General features: G+C 38.3%; 1 protein-coding gene across 12 annotated transcripts in view; it reads left to right on the forward strand.

Moving 5' to 3' along the window:
- COL14A1 (collagen type XIV alpha 1 chain) overlaps positions 1-15,854 on the forward strand; it is a 127,143-nt gene that overhangs the window by 93,656 nt on the left and 17,633 nt on the right. For all 12 annotated transcript variants that reach the window (XR_010470762.1, XM_065054335.1, XM_065054333.1 and 9 more), the window contains 6 exons: positions 1,426-1,503; positions 1,770-1,856; positions 6,053-6,106; positions 6,513-6,608; positions 7,716-7,769; positions 8,947-9,000. Coding sequence is in view for 11 of the 12 variants with exons in the window: in XM_065054335.1 (XP_064910407.1) it covers positions 1,426-1,503; positions 1,770-1,856; positions 6,053-6,106; positions 6,513-6,608; positions 7,716-7,769; positions 8,947-9,000 (423 nt within the window). In the remaining variant the exon portion in view is untranslated. The remainder of the gene's footprint in view (positions 1-1,425; positions 1,504-1,769; positions 1,857-6,052; positions 6,107-6,512; positions 6,609-7,715; positions 7,770-8,946; positions 9,001-15,854) is intronic.

Here is a 15,854-nt window from a genome sequence, read left to right on the forward strand (position 1 = left end):
TCCGAGTCCCAGAGCTGCATGTTCATGCATGTTCATGTGCTACTGTGCTCAAGCTAATGAGTCTCCCTGGAATTAGTAGTTCTGGCATGTGTGGTGAAGAAGCATCGAAGTGGTTCCACGTGGAGCCATCTTGCATTTGACACAGCCAGGGACACAGACTTGGACTCCAGACAGACCTTTGTGGAGTCAAACCAAGGGTCCAAAAACTGCCTTTGTGCTGCACTTCAGCTGTCTAAGGCATTTAGCGTGGAGCCAGCTCATGTGTGTCTGTTTCTGTATTACAGCATATCCACAAACCAGCTAATCTGCTGGCAGATAAGAATTTCTGTGTATATGAAAGTATTCCTTTGTTTAAAATCTTATATAAGAAAAAAGTGGCAAAACCAAAGGTAAACATATGTAGTTCATTTTAACAGCTTTAGAAGCAATACAGCTTTAAGAAAGTGTTTAAATTCATTCCTCTGTTCTAGTGTTAAATTAATGCCACTGAAAATAATAGTGGGAGCAAAACCGAAGAGAGTTCTATCTCTAGCAGTTCCTCAAGTTTTTTAACATGTGGGGTTAATTTAATGGGATGTTCTGTTCCATTCCCCTCTCTACTCAGTATGCACATAAATGAGGCATGGAAAAAGAGTAGAAATAGTAACAGAAGAAGGCTTCATCTCCCTAAACCCTTCTGTTCAGTTTAAGGCTGTAAAGGAGACAATTGGCTTTACCATTGAGTCCTATTTAGTATATAGTTTCTGAGTACCTAACGGCCGTTATTTTTAACAAATGTCTGTGTTCTTGTATGTTAAATTAATTGTCCAAACCCTTTTCCAAGACCTGTGGTGAGAATTTTCTACCCAATGTTATCATGTGGTGAGCAAGCTTTTCACCATCCTTAAACTCTCGTTGCCTGGGGATAATATGGATAAGAGAGGGCATATTCTAAAGTAAAATAAAACTGGAGAAGATGATAAATATTATTTGTGGCTCAGCTCCAGTGTAAGTAATAGGCTACAGGAGACCTTGTCCCATTTAAATCTGAGCACCATAGCAGTAGGTTAAGGGAAATTACTTGGTTTTGAGAAGCTGAGCTCTATTTGCCTGTCTCTTGATGCCTCCTTTGCTAGAAAAAAAAGGTGTTGAGAGGCACCATTGGGCAAAGTAAGGAGTTTAATTGAGGAGGTGGGGATAATCCAACAAATTCCTTCAGCATTTAACCTTGAACAGCTTGCTCAATCCATGTAAATTCTGATAGTTCGGACAATTTGGTTAGAACACAAGCCTTTCACCATTTAATATAGCGTATTTGTGGCTAGCTGGTTGAAGTTGATAGCATTTGTCTAATCTGAGTGCTTGGATCAAGGTAGCTTTTCTTGCTGAATGCTCCAGTTTGCACCAACTAACGGTATTTTGTACATCACCCTTGTTTTGAAACAGTTGCAGTTACAGATGTTTGACATTGTTTGTGCCACCTCATGGGCCAATCGGGACAAATGCTGTGAGCTTCCTGGCTTGGTAAGAAACTTCTTCCAATAACTGCAGAATTTACTCTTTACTTTCCCCTTTGAGACAAATGTTTTCATGTAAATGGACACTTAAGAGTTTTCAAAACATCCCAAGTCTACTTGGATTACTTGTCCTATTGAATGTGATGGATGTTTCTAAATCAAATGGGTCCTTTTCAGGCATCCACACAGTACGAGGTCTTAGATTCCTAAAATTCTTAACTTTTCAATCTAAGTTTTAGACATAATTCTCAACCTATCTTGATTTTTCTTTAGAGGGATGAGGAAAATTGCCCTGCCCTTCCTCATGCTTGTTCCTGTTCAGAAGCTAATAAGGGTCCCCTTGGACCTCCTGGACCACCGGTAAGGTTTTATTCAGGTTTGTCGGCAACCGTGCTGAATAGTCCACTGGCCACCTTTTCTCCAAGATGTGAATACACTGCCTTTGTATAACTAATAAGGTTAAATTAGGGTTTTAAATATTGGCAAAGAGATAAAATTACATTCAATGTATAGCAAAGATGCCAAGTTAAGATGCTGTAAAAAAGCTTCTCATCCAATAAGTCAGTATTTTTAATGGTTTCATCAAGACCTGAAGCAGTTAGGGTAATCGTTAGACCTTGAATCCTGCTACCTGTCTGTAGCATTAGTAGATATGTCATAGTACCATTTATTTTTGCTATCTGTCTACTCTAGCACATGTGTATGAAATGTAGCTTGTAGTTTTGCTTTCTGAAATGCTCAGTTTACAGTATTCTTATGAATTAAATATATGGGGTATGACAATGCCACTTGTGTGATACATGATGAAATAAGACTTTTCTGTCTTAAAAACCCTACTTGAGTACAATATTTATGGGGAAGTAGAACTGAAGTGCTGGTTCTTATGAGAGTTCCCCAAGGCAGAGAGGTGCCCAAAAGCGCCAAAGGGAAGACAGGATGAAATGAACTGGCTTTGGTGAAAGTTGAATAGGAACTTTGTCTAACTTGCCAGTGAATAATGAAATACAGGGTCACAACTTTTACCTGTGCGCTGTGGTGTTAGTTTGATAGCACTCATCTAAGTGTTTACTGTGTAAATGTTAAGTCAGTGTATATCTAAATTCCGTGCATAATCAGTGGAACTAAATAGTCTCTCCTAGAAGACGATTATTTACCTTCCCTTTCATCTCAGTGTAGCAGCTTAGAAAGATGGGATAAATCTCCTTTTTCTTTACTGGCTTATGGAAAAACCCAGATAATGGATCAGAGCAGACAACTGAGATACAGGTCACTAAAGTTAGATAACTCAGTCTCACATCTCAAGGCTGGTTTTTAGCAGTTTATAACAGTTGTAGGCTCTGTTATTGGTTTGGTTTAATGAGACTTCTAACTGGGTTGTTCATAGAATGGTCACATATTTTTTCTTTTACAACTAGACTGATAACTTTGATTGGAATTCTAGGACTGCTTGCTAAGTTAACTTGAAATGAGGCCCTCTTGTGAACAGGCTTGAACTGCGTATTTCTTTGCTCCTGCTGTGTCTGGGATGTTTTGAAGAGAAAAAAACAGTGAAGAATGTGAAGGAAAATAAGTTTCTGAAGAGGCTAAAATATGCAAATTACATGAACTACACATTCAACAACAAAATTAACTTGCAAAGAAGACGTTAACATAGTAGATCCTAGCAGACATTTATCCTAGTAACAACTCAGAGGTTAGTCTTTTTGCAAGAACTGTTCTTCAAGCTCTGGTACGAAAACTTGAAAAGGAACTCGGGAGAAAATTCACTGAAGAAGTGTATCTTGAACAAGGAAAAATGAATTCTCTTCTCTTATTTGAATGTAGGCTATAAATCAAGTATGGATTGAAATTTTTAATTGCTGTATATAGGTGTCCAATTTGTGTTCTGTGAAAAAGACAATGGGATAATTCACAAAAAAATGCAACTGAAATTGAGTGGTTTGACCACATTTCACAGTAAAATGGAAACTGTTTAAAAATTAGTTGACTAAAAGTAGGGGTTTACTATAGTTCAGAACACATCAGGAATTGCTAAAGCTTAATCCAGCAGTAAAATAATGTACTTCTATTTATTAAATTTAGATTAACAATATTTTGAGTAGCATAGTGCCATGCAAGAGGAGGCTTAAAATCCAGCAGGAAAATCACTGCGTAGGCAGGGGAGTATGTGATTCTGGAACTCAGCCTTTTAGGAGTGATACTTTTTTGCCGGTTATATGGCATAGCTCTGGAAAAAAGTAAGAGGCCTAGGAAAAAGCAGTGCAAAAGAATAAAATCAGCATTCATCTCTGCGCCAACCAAAAGTCAGAAAGTCACATGTGCTATGTCTGGTCAACACGGCTCCAAGTCGTTAAAATGTCGTGTGACTTTTCTCTAAGCCAAGGATTTTTCTGTTTAAGGGATCAGGATTCTACCATGTAGCCAGTTTTAGACATTAGACTAAAAAGACTCCAAATAAAAGGCTTCCATTTGTGTGGGATACTACCTCTGCAACTACTTTTTTAAGCTCTTCTAGGAAGTGGGTCATTTGGGGTAAGACAAAGTATCATTTAGAGTTAAGATTAACTGGCAGATTTCATTATGGGACACTGGTTTTATGGGCTGATCTTTGCCAAAATTTGATCATGCTGTCTGAAGTTCCCCATATGAAGTAAAAGTAAGATAGCACACAAACCTGATGCCTGCATTTTGCAAGGAGTGCTGCAGAACTGGAGAAGGTGAGGAAAGAGAAAAAATAATATTGGAGGACTGGAGAAGTTTAATTGCAATGAAAAGCTTTCAGTGCTTCATAGGCTTTAGCTATTAAAAAGAAATAAGACGGTGACTTGATAACAATTGATTAAGAACTGTTTCTGTGGGAAAGTACTGGCTATTAAGAAGTTATTTAAAATAAGATAAAAAGGCATAACAGGAATTCTTGGCTAGAAGTAGAAGCCAAAGAAATGAAAAATTTCAAATTAGTCACACAAGCTTAGCAGCGCTCATGAATAACCACCAAAGCAAGTTTATGAGAAAAATAAGGGAGGCTCTTGTGATGTTTTAATCTTAAATCAATGCTTTTCTGGAACTTGTGCTTTTACCAAGCAATGGTTAGTAGGTTCAGAGCGTGGGTAAGTGTACCAAGCTCAGTGTGACTCTTAAAGCATATGATTTAATCACTCAGCATCAGGCTATTCTTAAGTATATATTCTTATTCAGTAAAAAATTGATCCATTTCGGAGAACAAAATGAGAAAACACTGTGTGATTTTGTTCATGTTAAAAAGTTGCAGTTATTTTGCTGAATATTTGCAGAGGAGTTTTTAGTCTGAGAGGTAGGAGAAAGGGCAGAGGGAGCTGCTGGGCTGGAATGCGGAGATGTGAGGACCTGCAACTGGGGAACTGGCAGCTGGAATGTGGTTCTGTGGGGAGTGTGGTGTGAGATTTTAGGGTCAGAGTGACCGTGATGGAATGGGTGGTGGCTACAGAGCAGTGGGATGGAAGTGAGAAGACTGAAGGAGCTGAGAAAAGGAGTAGAAAACTGCTCCGTGGTTACACATGTGAAGAGTGGATCATGATGCCTTCATTGAAGAGCAAGAGTACTCTGGTACTTTCAAACATTTCTGTTATTGCCGTTTCTATAGAAAGTCTTATAGATACTAGATATGCATTCAATCTGATATGCATATTTTCTGTTTTAATGTGTTTCATGTAACTGCTGTTATTTTTATAAGTACTCATTGTAACCTCTAAAGAGCACTATTCAGTTACGGGGCCTAGTTGTACAAAGTTCTTTTTGAGTACAAAGAAGGGCAGAATCCCCGTCAAGCTCGTATTCCAAGAGATTAAGCAATATATTCAGGTGGGGGAAGAGGGAAATTAATCTGAAAGAAGTGGAAAAAATAATATGTCTATACTTAAGCTGTGCTAGAGGACAAGGCACATGCAGCATGTATATGCAAAACATATTAATGGCAGCCATCCACAGATATATGCAACTCCGGTGTCTCAGATGGTACTAATAAAAAAGGCAACAGTTGGTTAATAAATGATTAACAGATGTAGGCACTGCTGAAGAAAGCAAAAGAGAGAAAAACAGGCAAAAGACTTTTACCTAAGAGCAGCTCTAAATTAAACCACGGTAAGTCTAGTAGATCCTGGAGTTGTGCTTGCTGAAAGATACTCCAGAGTCATTGGAAACTCAGCCTTTAACAGTGTGGGGATTTTGGTGAGAACAGACAGGTGTGCAAGGGGTTTCAACAACTGGAAGGGAAACCATGAATACATGTTTACATTTCCATCCCTATTGTAGCTTTCAGTGTAATTTTGATGCTTACGTGGTGTGCATTCTTGGCTCTAGAAAGCAGTCACATCTGGTTTTAAATCTGTTTTTTTGTATCACCACACTTAAGTATGTACTCCGCTTAATTACTCCAGTGGAAAGATATGGACAGGATACTCACTGATTCCTGAACACTGATTCAGGAACAAGAAAAAAATGTTTGGGCTTCTCTGGTTTTTGTTTTTGTTTATTCGAGAGTTTTGGTTTTCAACAAGTGCTGTGCTTGTGCTTCACAGGGTGGTCCAGGTGTCCGAGGTGCCAAAGGTCATCGTGGTGACCCTGGTCCAAAGGTACTTCATACAGTGCTTTACAGTTCACATATGCACAGGTTCTTGGTTTATCTCTGCTGCATGTAAACCCTGAAATTAATTCCAGATTGTCTCTGATGTCGCCAAGGAAAAAGCACAGTGAAATGCCATTGGAATTTGGTGTGTCTCTTTTCATAACAATTGCTTGTCCTGTTTGTTCCTTGACAAAAGATATAAAATTCAGAATGCTGCTGTCGCAGCATAAATCTTCATTTTTTGGTATTTATAAAGGAACCAGGCAATTTTAAATTGAACCCTAACTGCTCAGTCAAATGTTAACCCATATTTCAGATGTTTTTGTGTCTACTGGTATTTAATTCTTCAAACCAAACAGAAGCTGCCTTTGTCCATATGATAAGAGTTGGACTTATGTCTTGTGCTACTTTAGGGACCAGATGGACCTCGAGGAGAAATTGGTGTTCCTGGACCGCAAGGACCTCCAGGACCACAAGGACCCAGTGGACTTTCTATTCAAGGACTTCCGGTGAGACTTATGAAATCAATAGGGTTCTTTCCTGTGATGTTTTGAACAGCACATCTCTTAGACTAGACTCAAATATCTTTTGGTGTCCTGATCAGAATCTGAATTTCAATATTTGAGGTGAAATCACAGATTTTTATTTAACCTATAGTGGATGTGGGTTCAGTGTCAACATTCCTGTTTGCACTTGGACCTGAACTTTTAGTTAGCTGAAGGGATTTGATTGCAGGTTGAGTATGACCCAAGTATTAGGACCCAAGCCTGCAGATGAGTGAAAAAAACTGCAGTGAGGGTTGTAACATGCCCCCTAACTGAAATGTTAGTATTTTTATCTTCTTCTGGTTGTGGTATTGCTCATCACAGATGAGTTCTGACTTGAAAGGTATAACCAAGTAAGAATACCACATTTGCTGCCAAAATGAAGCAATTGTATTCGCTATACTTACAGAATCTATCATCAGAGGAGATCATTAAGCCTGGAGTTTGCAATGCTCTTGTGAAATAAGTCTCAGAATTTCATCATTAAGAAACATTGGTAGAATAATGAACAAGGAGCACTAATCTTATTTCATATATGTCACTGGTGGATAGGTACGCACAAGCCTTGAAAGGTAGTAGATGCAACCTTTTCTGCTAGACCTTTTTTCAAAATTTACTACAGTATAACACACTTCCTTCTTTTTAGCCCATCTATATGATATTGCTGTACAATATAATGTAATCTGTATATTCCTGATGATGCTGTCATCAGAGAATAATACAGAATACATTAATTAGAACAATAGTTATTTAATAGAGAAATTTTGTTTCTGCAAAAAATGTAATTAAAATTAGTTAATTATCTGGAAAAGTATATCTTTGTCATGCTGGTGTACTGTAGAAACATGTCTAGTTTCCACAGAAATTCATTAGTTTAATCATGATAGGAAATACTTCTGAGGGTTGAAGACAGATTTCTTTGAGGGGAAAAGAAAATAACTACCTTTTTTGTAACATAATGGCTATAGTTTTGTCAGGTTAATTCTGGTAACTTTAAAATGGTGAAAGGAAATATAAAAATAGAAAAGTAGCCATGTGTTTGGTTTACTATGTGTGATTCTTAATTCGCAGGGCCCACCAGGTGAAAAGGGAGAGAAGGGAGATCTCGGTTTTCCTGGCCTGCAGGTATTCCCTAAGTTATTGTTTAGCCTCTCACTTACTAAGTTTGAATGTTGAATTGACATCATTTTGAATTTAGGGCACATATTTGAAACAGTGGAGAAGCGTGTTGTTGGGGTGAATTTGAATTGGGGTGAATCAGGAATCCAGGGTATGCTGGTGTGCAGTGACCGAATCATTCAGGGCCTGAAGAACCAGTTACTTTCTTGACCTTGTTAAGCACTGAAATATGGGTCTCTGTAGACTCAGAAACTATCCACTCTGAGATTTCTGCTTACACAGTGAATAATTAGCATTTGCTTTTTTTTTTTTTTTTTTTCATTTTAAACCCATTAAATTCCTCCTGGAATTGCCTAGAAGGACAGATCAGGCACTTAATCTTGTGATGCTATCTTTCACAAGAATCAGCATCTTAAAGAACTGTACTATTCAGTGCATCTTACTCAGTTTGGAGTCTGCTATTTAGCCTGGAGATAGCATTCCAATTTCTTGCTGCTTTCTAGGATCATTTACACTTCAGTTTTCAGATGCTCCTCTTCTGCTGATGATACACGTCCAGTATTTATTGGCTGTTACCTCTCTTGTTCATATGTGCTAGGGATAGTAAACTTGTACAGCTTTTCCTCATCAATCGGGTTTGTGAGCCTTCTGGACCACCGCAGTGATGGTCCCAGGCTGCTGCTCTGCGGCCATCCTGAGCCAGAGAGTGACATTTCATCTGAACAGTGGGGAACAGCTGGATGTAATGTGTGATCCTGCTCAGGCAGGATTTCTCTGACTTCAAACAGTACAGTAACAGAATCTGTTTTAGCAAGGAGACAGAGAAATAGCAGTTGTATTTTTAGGTTAAGGTACTGATGTTGTGCAGTGGAATTACACTGACAGGACACTGGAATGATGTAGGAAATCAATCTCTTGTCAGCTTAATGACTTGACAAAATTGTCAGTGTTCTTAACAGAGGATTGTAGTGAGGGGTTATGAATCCTGTGCATTTTAACAGTATGTTTAACCACCTCTTATTTCACAGAAACACCTTCTTTAATCAAGCTCTTCTATGGCCTCACCCATTATTGAATTCCCTGCTTCCATTTATCCAAAACATTTATCCAGAAGCGTGTATTCTGGTTTCACTGGAAAGTGATTTGATTGGATTCTGTTAACTTGATCTCATAATTTGCTTAGGGTGTCCCAGGAGCATCAGGTTCACCTGGAAGAGATGGAGCTCAAGGTCAAAGGGTAAGGTAAAATGAACATGTTTTGCATTTGTTTAAAGAGTTTCCATTCCATAATGGATATTCCCAGCATGGCTGATTTATTATCATTTATATCACTTGTATTCTGTCATTTCTTGAGACCCATGTCAACCAAGAAGACAGAGATAGGGTGGAGTATCCTTCCATCTGGTAGATCAGGGTTGAGAAATATTAAACAAGTAATGGGGAGCCATGCACTATGTTTGTGTTTAATGCATTTGACAGGAGTAGATGTCACTAGTGTCCAGTATTGCCAGTTAGACCATTTGCTTATACATTTACAATTAGAAAGTGGTTAAATGGCACAAAATTAACATTCAATATCCAATGCAATGATCTAAATTTACTTTGTAGATAATTAATGAATAACAGAGGCAACTACAAAGGAATTTAATATTGAATGTATAATCATGTATAATAATGAAGATACTTCTAGTCTGTCTAGGAATTGGTAAAAAAATCTTCATGTGTGCAGTTAAACCTGTAAGTCCTCCACCCTGTTTCCTTGGTGAGACTTTTATTTCATTATTAGACAGGCGCTGGAAAATTACTGTTAGCATAATACTAGCTTATTGTCTACAGCAAAAGTTAATTAATAAATATGACTTTTCGGCTTCACTTGAACAAGATTTACATATTCACGATCCTTTTTTTGGATATGTTAACCTTCTCTGGATTTCTGGCATTTACCTGAGACCTTGTTGTAAAACAAAATCCTTATAGTGAAATATGTGTTGGAGCTCACTGTTACAAATTTAAGCATTGTCATATTTTTATGTATAGAATTACTTCTGCTGAAGTTACTGTAGAATTTCGGCAATGCATATATGTTTTTCTCTAAAATCAAGAAAAGAAAGTAATTTTATTAAGATAAAGATTGATACAGCATTATAGTCATATGAATAAACTTCTAATCAGATGAATAGCCTTCTAATTTTCAATTAAGTTGTGGTGAAATATGAAGGTAAATGTATTCCTTTTCCTACTTTATAATACTGTGATGCTGCTTCTGTATGGAAGCTCATTTTTGCCTCCCTATTTTTATGTCTTCTTTTTTTACTGTAATGGAATTTTTCCACCCGAATTCCCCCAGCTTGGTGTCGCCTCTTCATCTCCAGGTTAATAAAGACCTGGAGCCTGATGAATACTTGGATTTTTGCCACCACGCTGTCTAATCTTGGTCACAGCCAGGTGGAAGCGACTTGGTGCTAGACGGTGTACATGTGAGGGTTACGTGTCTCCTCTTTCTGCATTCCTGGTCACAAGGGACACTGAGCGTTCTGCAATTCAGGGAGCAGGGAACTCTGTGGTTTTACTTTATTCTGCAGCTAACTTTCTATCTAGCAGTGGAGGCCCCCAGCCTTGTCTTGGTGTAAACCAGGAGCTCAGAGCTCTTGTAGCTCTCCCACCTGGAAGTCAGCAGGTTGTTGCAGAGACAGCACGTCTGAGAAAAGCTAGGGGGAAAAACTAGTGCAGCAAAGGCTTTTGATACAGCCTGGAAAGGTCATGCGGTGCTTATTCTGTACGAGACCCCAGTGTCATCTATAATAAGGCAGGGCAATTAAATAAATTGCCAGTTTTTATAGATATGGTAATAGTGTTTGGTTCATGTGTTCGCTTTCTTCTGGTGTTAATCAAAGAAGCTGGATAAATATCCTAGATCTCATAACACCAGGTCTGTTAGCCTGTTATTGTCTCTGTGTGACCCTTGTGCAATATTGTCCAGCAGCAATTATTTCTATGGCAACAAACAATGATGTTATACTAATTTTATGGTGGTGTAATTCATTTGATTCCTGTGAAGTTATGACAACATAAAATTGCTTTTAATGGGTGAAGATTCAAACCAGTGATTTTGCCGCAGTCTCTTTGAAGGCTGAGTGATGGAGAAAGGCATAATTCTAATGGGCATAACTGTAGCAACAGCAAAGCGAACTGGAGAATTCCTGAGAAGCAAATTGCCTTTTTGTAAAATGTTCCTTTTGTTGGGCTTCCTCCTGTTAGCCAAGATGCCAAACTGTTTTGCAGATATTATACTACTAGAACTTTTTCTACATTATTCTTCACTTGGCTTTCATTTCCTCTTTAGTATATATTGCTCATTTAAATATTTTATATTATAGTGGTACCAGTGCTGTGAAGTATTAAACAGATGGCTAAATCACAGTGATTTTAATGGCAGTAAGCACAGGACTGATATTTATTAGGAGATCTCTGAGACCTTTGCTGAACTGAGGATAATGTCATGTTGGACTCAAGAAGTCCTGGAATGGAGATTTTTTCCTTCCAGTTGCTGGTAGTGGATATCATTTTACTTTTAGTTCTTTTTCCTTCCTTTTTGCTTTGATTTCTAGCATTCATGATTTCTAATCTTTTTTTCTGAAATCAGTTAAGAAAATGTATTTTTTTCATCTTAATGTTTTAATTCAACAATTAGTTTATACAGATTCTTTCTGTATTTCTGCTCTTCTGCTTTTTAGTTCCTGGTTTGTTTGTTTTTCATGGTTTTTAGTACCTCATTAAGAAATAGAGCATCTCCCTTCTCAGTTGTGTGAATTCATACAAAGATAATTTTCATAATGAAACACCCTTCCTATGAAAAACGTGGGATGTAATAAAAATACTGTGTGAAGGTTGAACCGGAGTAAAAAGGAATAAGCATGATAATATTTTTAAACCTGTCTAGTAATTGGTTTAAGTCTACATCGCAGACTCCACACTAGGAACAGTCCCCTTGCCTCTCATCAGCTTCCAGTTATAAAAGAGTGTTATAAAGGATTTTATAAAATAGAAAATGGTTTATTTTTATTTTATGGCTGGGTCTGCGGTTGCTTCACATCCTCTCTTACTGTCCCATATCTGTAGCTGGCAGTATAGAAATATTTTACTGAAGAGAACAGATTGTGTTTCTCCACCAACTCTCCCAAGCATATCATGTTGAAACCTATAGCTTGAATTGCACATGCGGGAGAATCCAAACCGACATCGTGCTTCTGGTGAGTATGTAGACAGGAATTAGATTCTCTTGTGCTTTTGGTTCATCTCTTTCAGCCAAGAACATAAAGTCTGGAAGCAGACTGAGGCTGACCCTTGTTAAAATGTGTAGGTGTCGGGTGGAAAGTCTTCCTTTTCCCATATCTCCATGGCTACTATCCAAGGTCAGATCACAATTGCAATCCCTGTTCATTCTTGCAAAGTGAGGCCACTCGAGAGGACAGATCTACGCAGCTGCAACAAGAGAAACCCAATATATCATCCTGAGTGGCAAACATGCTCTGATTGATGACAAAATGTAGAGAGGGATCTCCATCATTCTGATTCCCACCTTTATGTCTCCTGTGCCTGTGATGTTATGACTGTTCACTGTCACTTGGTGGTTTCCTCAGGGCTATCTTCTCCTGGTCAAGCTTCTCCTTGGCAAAAAAGCATGGATCTTCCTTAGCAGGTTAAAAAGTTCTGGAGGAAGCTCTGCTGGATGTGTTTCCCTATATGTCTTTTAGGGTTTGAGCAGAGAGTTAAACTGTCAAGGATTGATTTCCATTGCTTAGGTGCTGCAGCTAGACTGGACTCCAGAAGCATTAACCAATGCTACCTGATCATGCTTGAAGCCCCTGGTCTGCAGTAAGAAACCTCTAACTGATAGAGAGGATGATTCAGTCTCTTAAACATTTCTTCAGCTTCTAATGGCTCCTGGTCAGAGCAGAAGGGCAAAGAGAGCAGCTGTGAGACACAAAGCCTGCATCCAGACTAGTAAATTAGATATTGCCAGAATGTGGTTTTGGGCACTGGCTGGTGACCTCTACAGTGTATTGCTCGTCATTCCTCTTGGCTGTGTTATGCTGGGCCAATTGCAACTCTTTCAGCACGTGGTTCAGGGGATGGCATAGATCAGAAGCTATTTCCAGTAGGCAGTTTAGATGCACAGTCTTATAGAGGGATTTATAGAATAATAAAATTAAGGTTAGAAGGGACCTTAGGAGATCATCTAGTCAAACAGTCTGCTCAAAACAGTTCTGATCAGATCAGGTTACTCAGGTCCATGTTAAGCTGAGTTTTGAACACCTCCAAGTGTGAAAACTCCATGTCTCTGGGCAACCCGTGATGGTATTTATTTGACTGCCTTCACTGTAACATTTTTTTTCCTAACATGTAATGATAATTTCCCCTGTTGCCATTTGTATTCTGGCAAATAAAATCCCTTATAAAAAATTCTGTCATAGTTACACTGTTTCTACATAACTCTCTTTCATGCCATTGGCAAAACATGTCCTGACTTAAGTTAATCTTCCAAAATAATATACATCTTGATTCTAAACTGCCCTGCATCTAAGGTCACACATCAAAACCTGTCCCATCCTGCTCTTGGACATGCAGCTGCATGGAGGAGATTCAGTGGCTCTGTACAGTCATTCCTGTCCTGGGTGTGACAGCATCAGAGAGAAAGTGCCATTGTGCTACGTAATTCCTCACAGAAATTCTGGAGATGCTTAAGCAAAGAGGAGACTTCAATAAGTGGGAGAATGAATAACACCTTTAAGGCTTCGGTGCTCTTAATACAGCTTTGTGAATTCTCACAGTGCTCTATTTTCTTCTACATTACACAGACCAAAAATAATGTGAGAAAGAGCCAGAAGAAATACATTCCCAGTCTTCCTGCCAATATCCTGGTACTTACTGATCTCTTTTGCTCACTACTCACAAGTTCAGAAGGAGTGTCAGGTCCATTCAGGCCATCAGATGGTCTGAGTAGCATCAGCTTCAAACCTTGTTGGCAGCACTAACAAGTATCTTTCATCTTTTACCTGCATGAGAGAATAGATATTACCGTACTCTTTCTTGAACCAAACCGCTCTTTGACTTCATTTATAAATAGTAATTTTCACATGTAACAAATACAGTAGTAGGTGGTTTATTTGTGGCCAAGCGATACAGACACAGTGCCAAGAGAAATGAATCCTAGGAGAATAGGCAGGAGATGATTCTTGATCAGCCAAGAGTAAGAATACTGCTCAGAGGAAAGAAATGGTGAAATATATTCAAAGATAGTGTAATTATGGTCATACTGTTAGTTCTAGGATGGGAGAAGAGAGTGACATACAGCATTATTTTTCTTTAGAAGTTTGTGTGAATCCACACTAGATCCTAGAAGTTGGTGGAAAGCTCTAAATTTCCCTCCAACTTAAATTAAGCCCTTAAGAGTGTCCAACCAGTTTTCACCCTGCTTTAAGAATGATCAAAAATAAACACAGATTCTAAATATTTTCTTTAAAAAGTGAAATATACTTATAAATATGAGGGTATCAGTGTTCCTGAAGATCTCACTGTTACAAAAACAAATCTAATTTGCATTATCTTTTAGGAACTTCCATGTTATTAGGAAACTGTGAATAGTTATAATTGAATTTTTCAGAACCTTCTTCAGAACTAAATGCTTCTTCCAGAGAATATCAGAAACTCTATTTTATATTTTTTAATGCATTTCAAAGTTCCTTATGCCATTGTCTGCTTCCTTTAGAAATATCAATCTTGAAGACTGAACATGCTTTCCTTTGCAAATTTGAGCGAGGCTTGCAATCTTTTGCCTGTGTATATCTTAAAACTACTGTAACAGAGACACTAGGAGTGTCTTTATATCGATGCCACGTAGCTGTTACATTTGCTTTAGTTCTTAGTGTGATACAGGAGCTGCTTTGGTCCTTGATGCTTCAGGAACCATCTGGCTACACTGTAAACGGGGAACATATTCCTTATCAAGACTAAGGATGCACAGATGATGTAATATGAGTTGACTCTATGGCTTATTTTATCATTGAAACAACCTTCCTGTGGGATTTAAAAAAAAATCCTTTCCCAGTACATAGCAGATAATATTCCCTAAGCAGTGTTTAATACCATAAGATAGCAGATTTGAATCATAGTTTCCAAATTATGTAAAGCATAAAACTAGTAGTTCATGCTATATTCATTACTAAAACTGTGTCAGAAATAAAGATTCAGAAAAAAAGTACACCATGAAAAAGATGTGATTTTTTTTTTTTCTGAAGCTGTATGAGTTACTGGGGTCTAGAATGTTCCTTACTGTGTGTGTCATCATAAACACATTCAAACCCTCCCTTTCCTGCTACTCTCACTTCTATATTCTGGTCTTGAGCCACAGATAACATCACATTTCTCCTTTTCAGGCTATGTAGTAATTAAGGAATTGACTTATCATCAGGCTGTTCAGAAACCTATGCGTTATAGCAGGTGGATACAAAACGTGCACGTGGGTTAATTTGCAAGAATACTTTATTAACAGTGCATTTTCTTCTACATCTGGTCAGTCTTTTTTTTTTGTCATGATTTGCTTGCTTTCCAGTTTCCAAGTTATCTTTAGTCTTTGGCTCTCATTTCTGGAAGTTCTGAAGCACGTTCGTAATGGAAACCACATGAGCGTTGCTGCTGCTCCCTGAGGCAGGACCTTGGTGATGGCTCCTGCACATGCGCAGCATCACTGGGCAGGGAGATGGACTCACCATTGCCATCTTTCAGCACGTAATCAGCGGGACCATGAATAATTGCAACCACTGAGATGTAGACATGTGACCCATCTTGTGGTAGAGCAGTCTGACAGCAAACACTCTCATTTACTTGCTACAGCAGCGTTGTAAGTGGAATTTGCTCTGAGGTGAAAGTTGCCAGTACAAAGAGTCTTTCACTGCTGCTTCTTCAAAAATATTGTGAGGCTAGTTGGATTTTTTTTAAAATATCAGCTATGATATAGCTTCTTTTCAGAAGTAAACCCTCCTCAGGGCAAATAATGGATTTTTCTTCTAAAGAAGCACTACCATTGGTCCT

The sequence above is a fragment of the Columba livia genome, chromosome 2, assembly GCF_036013475.1.
Source record: "Columba livia isolate bColLiv1 breed racing homer chromosome 2, bColLiv1.pat.W.v2, whole genome shotgun sequence".
Lineage (NCBI taxonomy): Eukaryota > Metazoa > Chordata > Aves > Columbiformes > Columbidae > Columba > Columba livia.